The following is a 14,138-nucleotide window of genomic DNA, read 5'->3' as shown; positions in this document are numbered from 1 at the left end:
TCCATTTAAATGACAGCATTAGGAAGATGTTTTCCCCCAGTTTTGCTAGACACTTCTTTCTTATGTACAGGACCTTACGTACATACAGTGCCATTTTGTGTGTTTATTTGGATGTCATGCTTAAAGCATAGTGTATATGGAAAAGCAGTAAACAGTAAACAGATAATGTAGTGGAACAATAATCATCCCTACAAACTGGTCAATTCCCTGAACTGTATCCATTTGATAGAGCAATAACATTGTGGAAATGATTGAGAAGTGCTTTAGTCAGCATCAGTGAGAAATGAAGGGGCGAGCTAGATTCATGATAGAAGAAAGAAGAAGCAGATTCTTTACTTGTAGGATGGTGAAATTCTCCAGGACACTATTCATCATGTATTTTTCTGGAAGATGTTTCAGTTTATGGATGAAGTTGATCATATACTCGCACATAGGGGACCGATGGATTCGATACACACACCTTCCATTCTCCATCCGGGCAAATTCAGTCTGCAGAAACACACACAGAGATCAGGTTTTACTCATGTAAAGCTGTCGATGTTGAATCTGCAGGGTATCTATCCACACTCAGAACGGCAGAGATAATCAAACAGAGAAAAAGAAGGAGGTGAAGCACTCCAAGAAGTAGAGTATAATTAAATGGAGGATTAGGCTAGTCCTCAAATAACCTGCTTCCAGCAAGTGCCTATATAGTTACAAAGCAACGTAATCTTTATGTTGCAAATTCTTCTGAAGAATCCCTGTTTCCAATACCACATTAAATACCATGATGTTCACCTTTCTGTAGCATCTTCCCTTTGCTCATTCCCCATACAGGAAGCATAGGACTCACCTCCACCTTTTCAACGACTTGCTTTCCAAAAGAGCACACCTTAGTGGAGACTGTGATGGTCATATTTTCTGCGCTGCTATATTGACTGCTTACACCATAAAAAGCACCAGGACCATCCTGAATGGTGCTGTTCAGATCCGCCTAGAATAGAGCAGGAAGTTCAAGCAAGTCAAATATGGATTAAAAGGATTTATTGGCTCAGAGTATCACCAACAAAATAAATCCGGGATTCAATGGATTAGGGGCAAACATGCCTATATGAAGTGCAACTGGGTGATATCACTAAATACTGAAGCATTTAAAGCATTTAAATAAAATTGGATCTCATTAGTTTTGGATGGGAGGACACCAGGAAATCCTAGGGCTGTAGTTCAAAAAACTTCCTGGAAGACAACAATGGAAAATCATTTTTATATTGTTGAAAACAATACAAAAACAATCTGGTCATACATCATTATAGTCAACAGGAGTTGAGGCTGACTCAAGAAATAACATATTTTAAAGCATTTAATAAGAGTAAATATTTAGCAATCTTGATTATTACTTAGCACCACCACAGTCTGAGAAAAGTGTCTGTTCAGAGCATTTTACAGATGGGAAATGAGGTTCAAAATATGCTTTTAGGCCCATGGCTGAAGTACAGTTTGAAGCAGTCCAGCCTGAAAGCAGGTTATTAGATTTTGCTCTTATTCTAAACTACAGTTATCTCCCACCTTCAAGATAAAGAAAACAAAGCTGTTTGATATCCTTTAACACATGGATAGGTCCTGATGGCCACACTAGTTGTCACATCCTGGACCACATGAGCATAAACTGATTTCCAGACACACATATCTAATATATACCTCTGTACCCTTGTCATCTTTCCTCTCAGTGGTCCACAGAAAGGTTCATGGGAAGAAGCAATGAAATTTACTCCATTCCTCCTTTGACCTCCTGCTGAACATTGTTTTATGCCAGCCAGTGATAAAATAGCAATCTGGGTCTCACAAGCCAATTATTTTTGTGACTGGCAATCTGGGGTGGAGAGAATATTCAACAGCAAGAAACCAGTGATCTGATTAATGCTAGTTAATAGAGTATGTTGATCAGTTGGCGAGTGGAAAAGTGGGTGGGATTCTTGTCCATCCTGATATATGTGTCAAATCTGCCTAGCATACAAAAGGAGTAAAACCATAGCTGATTTAAGACTATTTGATACTGCATTGGTAAGTTACGTAAGATACCTTCTTCTATCTAACTGCATATTACACCCCAATTACTTCAGCCTTCTTCAGTGCTGGATGGAGGTTATGGGAATTGGTCCAACCTTCTGGAAGACCCAGGCTGGGAAAAACTGATTATAGAAATAGGCTAAAAAGAACGGTAAGATCCTCTGCCATATTATCTAGTAAAAATGTACTTAACGATCAGAGACATTGCTTAACTTCAACTTGCATGAAATTCTTACCCAAAACTTGACGAGGAAAAAGGAGTTCTGGGGTCCTCTCTCATAGAGCTCTTTCAGGCCACCTTTCTTCTCAGGAAACTTGTCATAAATCTGGCGTATATCCACTGCCTCCAGCAGTGGATCACTGTATGAGGGGTTCGTCTGTCCAATATGCACAAAGAGGTGCTTGCTATACTGTAAAGGGAAAGGGAACAGATTGCTTCTTTCTTCACTATATAGATTAAAACATTACAAAAGAAATGGGATATTCTTGCTGAATTTGCCCTGGATGATTCAAGACTTTTTGCCAGTTGCTACCATCTGGGCAAAAGCAGCCCGAAAGGAGCCACAGTAACATTTGTATTTCACAAGCCAGTAAGGAACATTTAGAGCTCAAGTTTTGGGCATCACTTTTTAAAAGGACCAGATAAATGGAAGATTAGACCTTATGTAAGCATGAAGATATGAGATAAATCTGTGGATCCCACTACAGTGAAACCTCAATTATCTGGACCTTGATGCAATGGACCAAATTCACTTGTGTGTTATGTCATGAACATTGCACAAAACATGACCTCGTTTTGTGCAATGAAATCACCACAGAGACTGGGAATGGGAATAACAGGTACCCCTCAATTAGTCTGTCAAAATGAGGCTTCCCTGCATTCCGTAGGATAAAGCAACCTCCATCACTCTTCCCTCCAGTCTGTATGAATGATAGTGCCAAATGTTCTCTCTTGAGAGTTACCGTTTCAGGGTCACGCTGTACTTCCATGAATGCTGAATACTCAAGGAGCCGCAACTTGGCAGAGGCAATAGTTCGGTCCTGCCAGACTGGCACAGCCGAGGCAGAAGGTGGAAGAGGAGCCAAGGGCTCATAGCCTAGAAGAATGGGCAGTTAAAACATTCTTGAGCATTTAAGAAAGAAATTTTAATTGCAGGAGCAAAGTATGGAAAAAATAATCTTTAACCACTCGAAAGAAGAGGCAACTGGGCCAGGGGATAATATAGTTTTGTTCCCATATGGTCAATTCTTCCAGGCAATTTAAGACTATTTTCTTCATTGTTATTTTGATTACAATAACATTGCACTACATTATATTCTCTCAAATTAGAGGAATTAATTTTTTTCATTTCTGGACTGTCTATGGGTTTAGGAAATAGCAATATGAAATATATGCGAGCCAGTCTGGTGTAGTGGTTAAGGCATCAGGCTAGAAACCAGGAGACTGGGAGTACTAGTCCTGCCTTAGGCACAAAGCCAGCTGGGTCATCTTGGGCCAGTCACTTTCTTTCAGCCCTAGGAAGGAGGCAATGGCAAACACTTCTGAGAAACCTTGCAAAGAAAACTGCAGGGACTTGTCCAGGCAGTCTCCGAGAATTGGACACAAATGAACGGATTAAAATACTCTCTCTCTCTCTTAAATGATGAACAGGCCATCACTAGACCCCTCCATTCTGGACAATTACATTCAGTTTCCAATCTTCCCTTCTTGGGGAAGGTTATGGAGAAGGTTTCCTCTATTAAATGCTGCCCTCTTGTGGGACCAAGAAAGCATGCCTTCTTTGCTGCTTCCCCTGCCCTCTGGAACAGCACCCCCCTAAAGATGTGAATGGCACCCACTCCTGGGGTTCCTGAAAGCCCTTAAAACCTGGCTTTACCCCAGGCCTGGGGTTAATGTGTTCACTGATGTATTTGTGAGAGCCCTGTCGTATCTGTACAGTTTATTGTTTTGGCTGTTTTAATCTAGGCTGCCTGTTAATGTGTCTGTAATTGTTGTTAATTGTTTTTGTTGTTTCTGGATTTTGTAAGCCACCAGAGTCCAACAGAGCGAGCAGCCATAATAAATTTAATAAATTAAATTAAGGTAAGGTTATTCATTAGCAAAATAGAGGCACTGATTAGAAATCTCAAACTTGAGGACAAACATGAAGAGCACTCTGACTTAGGCAATCTCCCTTCATAAAACATGATTTAAATTCTCAGTTACTGCTATAATAATACAAGAAGTCAGTGTTCTGCTTTCACTGAGTCCCTGGAGGAATGTTCTAAAAATGTAACATCTGAATAAGTACTAAATAATAGAATTTAATTTTTTTTGTTGAATTGCATAATTTCATGCTCTCAACCAATTCATGTATCCCAGAGGAGCTGGGGAGCTACAGAACAAAACTAAGACATCAAAGTGCAACCTAGAAAAGTAGTATAAAGACACCTACATAGTAGGAAGGTTTTGTTCCAGCTCTCAGAACAAAATGTGGACAACCTTTCTGAGAGTAACTATGGCCCTAAAGCAGTAATTCTGTAATTTCTCTATTTACTGGTTCAGTATTACTTCAATATCAGTTTGATTTTAGTGCAAAAAGCCCTATTTCCATATGCATAAGCATATTATGAATGTCACTGTGAACACAGTGCCTTACATGCTGATTCTGCTTTCATTTTGCTCTATGGGTAAAGATGAACTAAGAACAAGCAAAATTGTATTTTAGAGAACATGTAACTTAGATGAGCAGTATACATTCATATGCTGCATATGAACTACACAACATATAGCCCAGGCAATGTGAAGATGATAATGACTCTAATTAGATGAGATGTTAAATCTACTACTGCAGTTGACAAGGAAGAGTTCTGGAACTGAGAGATTCTTAGCAATGGCAGAAAAGAGCTGGTACTGTGTAAATGAATAATTGGGATCACATATAGATGGTGGCAAAGGAGACAAGAACATTTTAGTTTCTTAATGAAGTTGAGCATAAAGAGGAGGCTAAGTTGGAGAAATCAAGTGAGACAGACCACTTACTGGCTAGTGATGGAGGCATGGGTGGCTGAATGGGGTAGGCTGGTTGTGCAAAAGGTTTAATGCTGAAAAACAAAATAACATTGAATAGGTTAACTCATTTTGACAAACTTTTCTCTAATCCGCGTATCTCAGGTACAGCTTTTCTCTGAATAACAGATGCTAAAAATATCTGGAGCATGGACATTTGCAGGAGAGGCAAGGATGAGGCAAATGATGAACCTTGTGTAATGATATCATAACGTAAATGCCATGACTTACATATTTACATCAGACATTGGGACACGAGTATACAATTGCAGCATTTATGTGATGATGTCATTGCCTGCATGTCATCATTTTGCCAACATTGGGATTTGCTGCATATGTGGCTGAGGAGAAAGGTGCTATCCCATTTATACCCTGTTGGTGGGCTTCTCATAGCCTCTGGCTAGTCAATGTGGAAACACAGTGCTGGACTTAATGGGTCTTTTGACGTGATCCAGTGTAATTCTGGATTTCTGGAATTATTTGTCTAAAAGTACTGACTCTCCATATTTTGTATCATATCCAAAATTTAACATGGTGGACAAGAAAGTGTTGATGGGCTTCGCTACGGCATGGTTTCTTAAGTGGAACATTATCTAAACAACGGAAGAGTTTACACAATGTCTCCCACATTTGAGTTGGAGCACTCTCTATGTGCAACTGGTAACTAGGATTCAATTCTTCTGTCTGCATCTCTCTATTTTAGAAGAATTGTAACAAGAGTTTGTTCAAAAACTGTAATCTTGCATCAGCATTACAAATGCATCATTAGCAAGCAGCTTGAGCACTTACTCTACAAAATTCATGTTCAAGACTATCCTACCCTACCCTATCCTACTTACTCCTGAGAAGATCCAGACTGTCCTGGGATAGGCCCACTCCAAAACTGAGGAAACAAAAAGAACACAAAAAACAAAGTCAAGGATATTCTCAATAACTTTCATCATCACTCAATGGTTCACAACATCTTAAGGGGCAATAGCCAGCCTATTTAATACATTTTTGATAAAACAGCTCGAAACTTCTGCCACCAGCAGAATGTTAAAAGCTGGGATTACATCAGTGGGCATTTCTACACAAAGCCAGAGCATTTTCTCATTTTTGGTAAGCCAGTGAATCAGAGGTGGGCAAACTTTGAAGAATTAGTGACTGTAATTGAGCTTCCTGATCTCTGGAAGAGCCTTAGGAGCCCACCTGCTGGCTTAGCAGCATCACTAAAGGAAATGAGGCTGAATTTTTTAAGCCATTTTGGGGGGCGGGGGGAGGAGGTGATGAGAACAGGAGGGGAGGCTTTTGAGGGCAAACCACTTCCATTTATACCCTTAAAACTTGGAAACCATCCCAGAATTGGTACAGGTAGTCCTCGGGTAATGACCACTCAGTCAGCATCCGTTTGAAGTTATGAGAGTGCTGAACAAGTGGTATTTACGACCGTTCCTCGAAGTTCCGGCTGTCCCAGCACCCCAATCACGTGATCATGATCTGGGTGCTTGGCAACCAGCTCACACTTGAGATGGTTGCAGTGCCCTGCAGTCACGTGATTGCCATTTGTGACCTTCCCCGCCAGCTTCCCATAAGCAAAGTGAATGGGGAAGTCAGCAGGGAAGGTCGCAAGTCACTCCTCTAAGTTGCTCCCACTCCCACCACTTTTTCTCTTGAGGACCCCAGCTATGGAGTACGAGTTCCCGGAGATCTCATACTCTGCAGTGCATGCCCACCCACACTTTGTAGCGCATGCTCAGGCAGCCAGCTGTGCTTGCACGGTGTCCACTGGCACACCCTCCTGCACCTGGCAGCAGCCACCCCTGACCCAGCCGTGCTTGCACTGCAGCAGCCACTTACTCTCCCACCCATCGCTAAACGATGGAGTCACATGATGTCACACTTTATGACCGCATCACTTAGCGATGGAAATTCTAATCTTAATTACTGTAATTAAGTGAGGACTACCTGTAGACCCAGGAGAAGTCTATCTTTCTGACAACTCCCATTTCCACTGTGAATTTTATCAAAATCCTCTTTCTTGCCTAGTGGTTAGGTTTCTAAAACATGGCCCATGAGTTTAAGAACTTAGGTGGAGATGGATAGCTAATGCAGGTTGGGTATAAAGTGCCAATCAGGAAGGCATGTTTCAAATGAGCCAAGAGCATCTCTCCTTGGAATCCTCTCTGCTCATGTCACTCCTTGCCACATAAGAGGCATGTGGGGCATTTCTTACCCTGGGAGCAGCAGAGAAGACAGCCTGAGGGAGTGGAGGAGGAGGACTCAGCTTGTTCTGCAGGACACTGGCAGATACAATCTGTGCTGATGACATGGAAGCCATACTCTGCAGAGCCTTGTCCTTTGAGACTTGATCCTTCAAAATAGGACAAAAATGAAACAGAAGGAGGGCTTGCTAATCCATGCTTTTAGAGTGCACAAAAATAACAGCCTTCTGTGATTAAGGGATGGTTTTTATAATATTTGTTAGTTACAATAAAACCATTTTCTGCCTGAGCTTCAATCACTGTACGCTAACTTATAAGCATTCATTCAATCTGTTTCTGAAAAGAAATGAGATAGTTGTCACTATTTTTAGAAAGCTGATTCTCAAAGGATCGTGTTAATCAGAGATAGTCAAATTCTTTGGTTCTGTACAACATATCTAGAGTCAGAGAAGCAAAGCATAGGCAGTTTCATAGTGTAATGTTCAAATTCTCCAAACAGCAGCTTCTAATTTTGCCTTTCTAGTGGCATCAGACATCATTTTAGGTTTCACTGAGCTTAAGGATTTGTGCTCTTTATCTTGCTGATACTCTGTGTGTGAAAACTAATGGAACAAAGACAGATCTGGGTTGTACTTACCAAGTTCATAGCCTGCATGAAAGGAAAAAGAGAAATACGATTAAAACCCAGGCACTGGGTGAAGGCTGAGGAAAATCTGCATAATATCTATAATCATAACGGGATTTCAGTGGATTAAAGAAATCTAGCTTTACTTCGTAAACAAACTATATCTGAGAGAGCCATATTTCCAATGTAACCTACTGCACAGAATCCAGGGAACTTTGTCTGAAAGGGAATGGATGAAAATACCAAATGGCAGGATGCTGATCTCAGTGGATATCTTCTTCATGTTCACAAATGAAGTGAATGATGCACAAGTAAACACACAAACACACACAACCAAAAACACTGGGGCAGCCTCTCTAGTTTTGCTCTTCTACAAATCAATCCAGGTCTATACATGGATAACACTCTAGACAGATACAAATGAAAAACAATGCACAAGGTCCACCCAAAGTTCTCTTCTGTCATGTACCTGCACAATTATAGAGATCAGGTAAATTAGGACCACCGTACCTGGACTGCAAAAATCTGGATGACCATTAGATGGCAGCACAAAGATACAGAAAACACCCTGGATTTTTGCAGCCCACATATGGTAGCCCTAAGTAAGTACTGCACTGAAGTATATCTGTAATTATAAATTTCTCAAGCTGTATCTCTGAGTAATATTAAGGAACAGCAGTGTATTCTTACATTAGTATTTGGTATTTATAAGAAGTAATACACCGTCTGCATGCGGACAATGGTTTGAACCATTAGATCTTCTGCATTCTTTTTATATTATCTTTGGCTTCCTCCTTAAAGTTTAATGACTTAGACAGTAAACAGACTATGAAATCATTTCTTTTTTTGGTCCCTCTTTTAAAGCTGCCATGAAACTTAAAGTAATCCAGGATTGAGGCTGAGAAAAGTTTTATCAATACTGAACCAGTCTCAAAATCTCAATCCAGAATTTGCAGGGACATACAGGTGGATTTTGGTGGCACAACATAGCCATAAAAGGAGAGTTTATTTTCTGAGTGTTCTGCCTCACCCCAATGCACAAGTTTGCTTTCACTGAGTTGGCTAATTCCTGAGTCTGAAAAAGGTCATTTTGGGACAAAGTAGAATATATAGGGCTGCTACAGTCCCTGATACAAAAGTATAAAGTATCAACCTAGCTTCCCTTGTTTAACCTTTCCCTCTCCTCTCTAATATGGCTTCATTATTAATTACTTTGTAAGGCTGTTACAAACGAACAGCCTGCCTTGCTTCTGTCCATCATGTAACATAAAAAAAAATCAGAAATGCAGTATCATGGACAACTGTCTCATAAAGCAGGCTACAAAAGTCATGTTTCAGTATAGGAACACACACAGCCCCAGTTAAGGGCATGTAATGCACATGCAGCAGCAACATGGCTTAGCAATGTGACTGCACTGCTATACACTCAAGGTCTAGCATTTTATTCTGAGTATCCCCTGATGCCAAAGTTAAGGCACCAGCATCAACAGGATTAATTTGGGCATGCATCCTGTAAAAAGCTGTCATGTATATCTCAAACATAAAAGTTACAACAGCAATTTTTAAAAATCAGTTAAGATAACCAAACCTATTGTTTGATGTGTATTCCAAAAATTAAATAGCTGTTATTATGAAGCAATTACATCAACCTCAAAAATGCTGATAAGTCCCTCTTTGGTCTCATTTTAATTTAATTACTAGTCCCTCTTTGGTCTCATTTTATCTTTCATGCAAGGAGCTCCAACTGGGGATATGAATAGCCTTCCCACTTTATTCTTATAATAACCTTAGCAGGCAGGTCAGGCTGAGTGTGTATATGTAGCTTGTCTTCTAATGAACTACATAGCACATCTACTCAGAAGCCAGTTGCACGGAGTTCAGCATAACCTACTCCCACAGATGTGAGTATAGTATAGAATTTCAACTTGAGTAATAATTTGAAACTGGATCTTCCTGGTTCTACTTGGACACTTGACCCACCTGGAAGAGGTTTTGCCACTGGCAACATTCACACCAAGTAGCTAAGTTTGCCCTGAATACAGAGCCTAAGGAGTATTTTGTAGTAATCTGCCTTTACACCTTTCCTTGCCCACAAATAAGAAAAAGTAAGATGCCCTGTACATAGTGGCATTTCTGGAGTATTTGACAAAAGTATTCCTTGACATCAATTGACTAGCTCACCAACTCCAGTTCTGGGATAATGTATTTGCTAACTTTTGTGGAAGATTTTCTATAGACAAGAATGAAGAAAAATGTGTTCTAGAATTGTATCCAATCATTACATACAATACCCTTTTTAAGTATTTTCTCACTGTTCTATGCCAGCCTTCAACTGGAAGCATTTACTGAATTCTATGGAACGCTGGGCTTTGACAATAAATATAGGCAACTTAGTCTGTTTGTAAACTAGGTAAAATTTTCTTTCTTTTTGGGTCAAAAGACCGGAAGACAACCATCTATGGCTTTCCCAATCCTATTTAAGTACAGACTCTACCTTGGGGAATCTAGAAAGGGAAGAGAGGCAATTTTGGAATTTTTAGGTTCTTTCCAAGGCATGTACCAACAAGAAGAATAAAGAGATAATCCATTTCAGTTTAGAATACCCTCTGGCTTCCTTTACAATCATCCCATTCCCCATGCTCCATATTCAGACACTTTATTCAGCAAATCACAATACACAGAACACACAGAGGAAAGGGATAAGGAAAGGTTAGTCAATCTCCGGTTACAGAATGAGGAGGAAAAAGCCAGCCACAGAGGAAAAGGAAAAGCAATCACAGGATAAAGCTCTCCAGTTGCATCCTTGCCCAGTTTCCTTGGCTCCTGGTTACATGAACTTGTTCTACATATCCTGATTCAGCCACGGCCATCTTATGTTCCTTTCTGGTTCTATGCATCTCTGTTGCAATCAGCTTATTTCACTGCATAGGCTTCCTTGCCAAATAACTTACTAGATTCTTAAAACCATCACACAGTATTTTCGGATCATAAGACAGGTAGAGTAATTCCTATTTCATTTGTTTCTGTATCTACTATGGTAAAAAGTAAACTAACTCAAGCGTAAGCCACTCACACTAATAACTTAATAATTAAATTCACACCAATAACTTAATAGTTGTTGTTGTTGTTGTTATTATTATTATTACAGGGCTTGACACTCTCTCCTCTTCTGTTTAACATTTACATGAAGCTGTTGGTTAAGGTCATCCACTGGCTTGGGGTTAGGCATCATCAATATGCAGATGATGCCCAGTTGTATATCCTGAGCAGAGTCCAAGAGCAGGTGGAAGCTGTGGACAAGAGAGCCTCAGAATAAGGACACCTAGTGTGTCAGTTGCGCCTTTCCCTGGATTGGGAGGCCCTTCAGACAGTCACTTATGCTCTAGTCATGTCATGATTGGATTACTGTAATGCATTCTACTTGGAGCTGTCCTTGAAGACCATCTGGAAGCTGCAGTTAGTCCAGAATGCAGCAGCGTGGGCAGTAATGGGGGCATTGCATTATGCATGCATTGCCTTGCTGCTTTGTGAGCTGCACTGGTTACCAGTTGGCTTTCAAGTGCAATTCAAGATGCTGGTTATCACCTATAAAGCCCTTCAAGGCATAGGCCCTGCCTATCTGAGAGACCACTTATCTTCAGTCATCTCTGCCCATCCAGTTCAATCCAGCAAGGTGGGTGCACTCTGGATGTATTTTTATGTCTTTTTATATTTTGATTCTTAATTTTATGCTATCCAGAGTCATATGGGAGTCAAGTGACCTCCAATTTAAATAAATGAATAAACAAACTTCTTAATATTCTAAAGCTCTCCTTATTAACACAACACAATCTAGGATTCAGAATTTGTACACACCCAACTCTTCTAAAAACAAACTGCCTACAAAAGAGGCTTCTATATTATTTTTATTTGGAGTAGAGAAAGAGGTTAAATGCTTTTATTTTGGGACTAGCTTCAATTGCCATCCTTCCTTTGAGGCTGAAGTTTTGATTGATTGATGATTGCAGTACTACCATGAACATGTCAAGTATATGCTGCTAAATGGGGACTATGCCTCATCAGTATTTACTTTCCCAAACCAATAGCAGTGGTGGCAATATATAATTGTCACATCATTTCATAGGCAACTTTTCATTCTCTATAGCTTGCTTTGTTAACGAAACTTATCAACTTTTTGGTTTATAGTGAAGTGTTCAGGTAAAGGCATAGAACAAATATCGCCTGATAGGATGAGTAGTATCACTAAATGTTTATGGAGAAATGCAGAACTGCCAGCTGTTTTAAGTCCAGCCTGGAAAGTTCTTACTGGAAATTCAGTCTCCTATTTCTCCACGGACTTGGAAAAAATGTACTGGATTGTTTTTAGATCTCAATCCTATTCAAATTCTGCCACATAATGATGCTCTATCACATCTATCAACCAGATCTCTCTCTTTAAAATTCCTAGCTTCTTTTTCAGGACTTTGAAAAGATCTGATCCCAGGATCAAAGGGAGAGGGGCAAGGACATAAAAGGAACAGAGTGGCAATCACAGAGTGCAGTATGTTAGCTGCAGCATGGCCATGGCTTAAAGGTGAGAAAGCTGGGGAAGCGCGTACCTTCAGCTTGGACTGAATCTCACGAGATTTCCGTCTGGCTAGAACCTGCAAGTGGCTAGAGACCTGCAGAGAGAAAAGCAGAAGGAGAGGGGGAAAAACAGCAGAGCCGTCAACCAGAGGAAAGGAGAGGAAGGAGAGGGGGCTGCCCATGCTCACACACCACGGATGCATGGGCAGGGTCTCCAACGTACCTTAATGCCAACCTGGTACTCTCGCACCTTCTTCCGAGCTAGAACCTGTATATGGCTGGACACCTAGGCCCCGCCAAGTCATTCAGAAAGGAAAACACAAAAAGAATGAAGGTATGATCCCATATCGAGTTGCACGACAACGGTGCTTCAAGCACCCATGTGACACACACTGGCCTCCTAAGCCAGTTGAAGTTCTGAAGGAATAGTATCAGCTTGCAGGGTGAATAGCAGTTAATGCTTACTGAAAGGATCAGTTGAGGGAAATTGCTGTAATCTTGCTGAATGCAACATCTGGACGTATTCCCAGGAAATATCATTTTTAGGTTTCTTGGCAGCAACAAATGCTTTCAATTTCTAATTTATTACTTCTCATGGACTTCTACACATTATCAATCATCTTGGTTTCAGAAACTACTCAAATTCTGATCTGCAGATATTTTGCTGCTTCAGGTCTGTGCAAAATGACCACTCTTTATAACTATGCAATCCCCTGTGTACTTATTTGATTTTTCTTAATCAGGTAACTGAATTGCCTTTCACACAATCAGAACTGTTTATGGGCAAGGTCTTCAAAATCTTACTTCTTGATACTATAGACACTGATACCTAGAAAATATGAAACATTTCTCAGCTGTTTGCAAAACTGCTTTTAGGGAAGAAAACAACAGACATGAGCTACTTCTTCAGAAGAGAAATCAACTATGAGTTTATGGCTTTGAGAGCTGGTTTACTATTTTGGATAAACATTCAGTTTATAGTTGGTTATAAATGACCCATGAAATAATCTTTGCAGGAAGTCACAACACATAGTTTTCCATTATCAAAATCAAATAAGATCAAAATATCAAAGTACAGAGTCCAATGACAGGTGAAGGAATTCACCTAACAACGACATCAATTTTAATCTGGGTTAAAGACAGACAATGGAAATTGCTTTTTCCTCACTCTGTATACATCCAATTGTTTTACTTTAGACTTTACTTTTCTGTACAGACACAGTTCTACAGTTGAGCACTTCTCTAATGATTGGCATAGCTGACGAAATGCAGCAAGCCAGGCAATAGGAAAAAAGACAAAATAGATCTGCTCTGTTTTATAGCGGCATGCTTTGCAAACCACTCCAACCTCTTGGGACAGTTTGCAGTCCCATTAACTACGTTTAGGATTGTTTTATAAACTGTTTCCTGCCATATATGATAAATAGTTTCAGCAGAAAGTTATAGACTGTTAGCTTTGGAGCTGAGAATCCTATCTGTAAAGATAATCAACTCAAAATCTGAGATGTGCTTTCAGGCAGTCCAATACTGGTGCTTAGAGAAACCAGCACAGACGTGGAACTGGCATTTCCATTTCCAATTTCATTGTACTGTGGAAGGACATAAACCAGAGTCAAAATAGGAGGAATTGATGGGAACTCCATAAATG

General features: G+C 40.1%; 1 protein-coding gene across 2 annotated transcripts in view; it reads right to left on the bottom strand.

Annotated features, from left to right (window-relative positions):
• The window catches only part of TEAD3 (TEA domain transcription factor 3), a 100,355-nt gene that overhangs the window by 4,447 nt on the left and 81,770 nt on the right, over positions 1-14,138 (bottom strand). Inside the window, exons 4-13 of one of the 2 annotated variants that reach the window (XM_063297681.1) lie at positions 12,714-12,776; positions 12,523-12,585; positions 7,937-7,948; positions 7,311-7,448; positions 5,935-5,978; positions 5,069-5,130; positions 3,010-3,143; positions 2,283-2,456; positions 833-973; positions 337-489 (exon numbers count right to left, since the gene is read on the bottom strand). In XM_063297681.1, coding sequence (XP_063153751.1) covers positions 337-489; positions 833-973; positions 2,283-2,456; positions 3,010-3,143; positions 5,069-5,130; positions 5,935-5,978; positions 7,311-7,448; positions 7,937-7,948; positions 12,523-12,585; positions 12,714-12,776 — 984 coding nt within the window. The remainder of the gene's footprint in view (positions 1-336; positions 490-832; positions 974-2,282; positions 2,457-3,009; positions 3,144-5,068; positions 5,131-5,934; positions 5,979-7,310; positions 7,449-7,936; positions 7,949-12,522; positions 12,586-12,713; positions 12,777-14,138) is intronic. The other variant, XM_063297682.1, reaches the window with a different exon arrangement.

Source organism: Candoia aspera, chromosome 3 (genome assembly GCF_035149785.1).
Source record: "Candoia aspera isolate rCanAsp1 chromosome 3, rCanAsp1.hap2, whole genome shotgun sequence".
NCBI lineage: Eukaryota > Metazoa > Chordata > Lepidosauria > Squamata > Boidae > Candoia > Candoia aspera.
The sequence above is the reverse complement of the archived record's forward strand: the minus strand, read 5'-3'. Positions and strand labels throughout refer to the sequence as shown.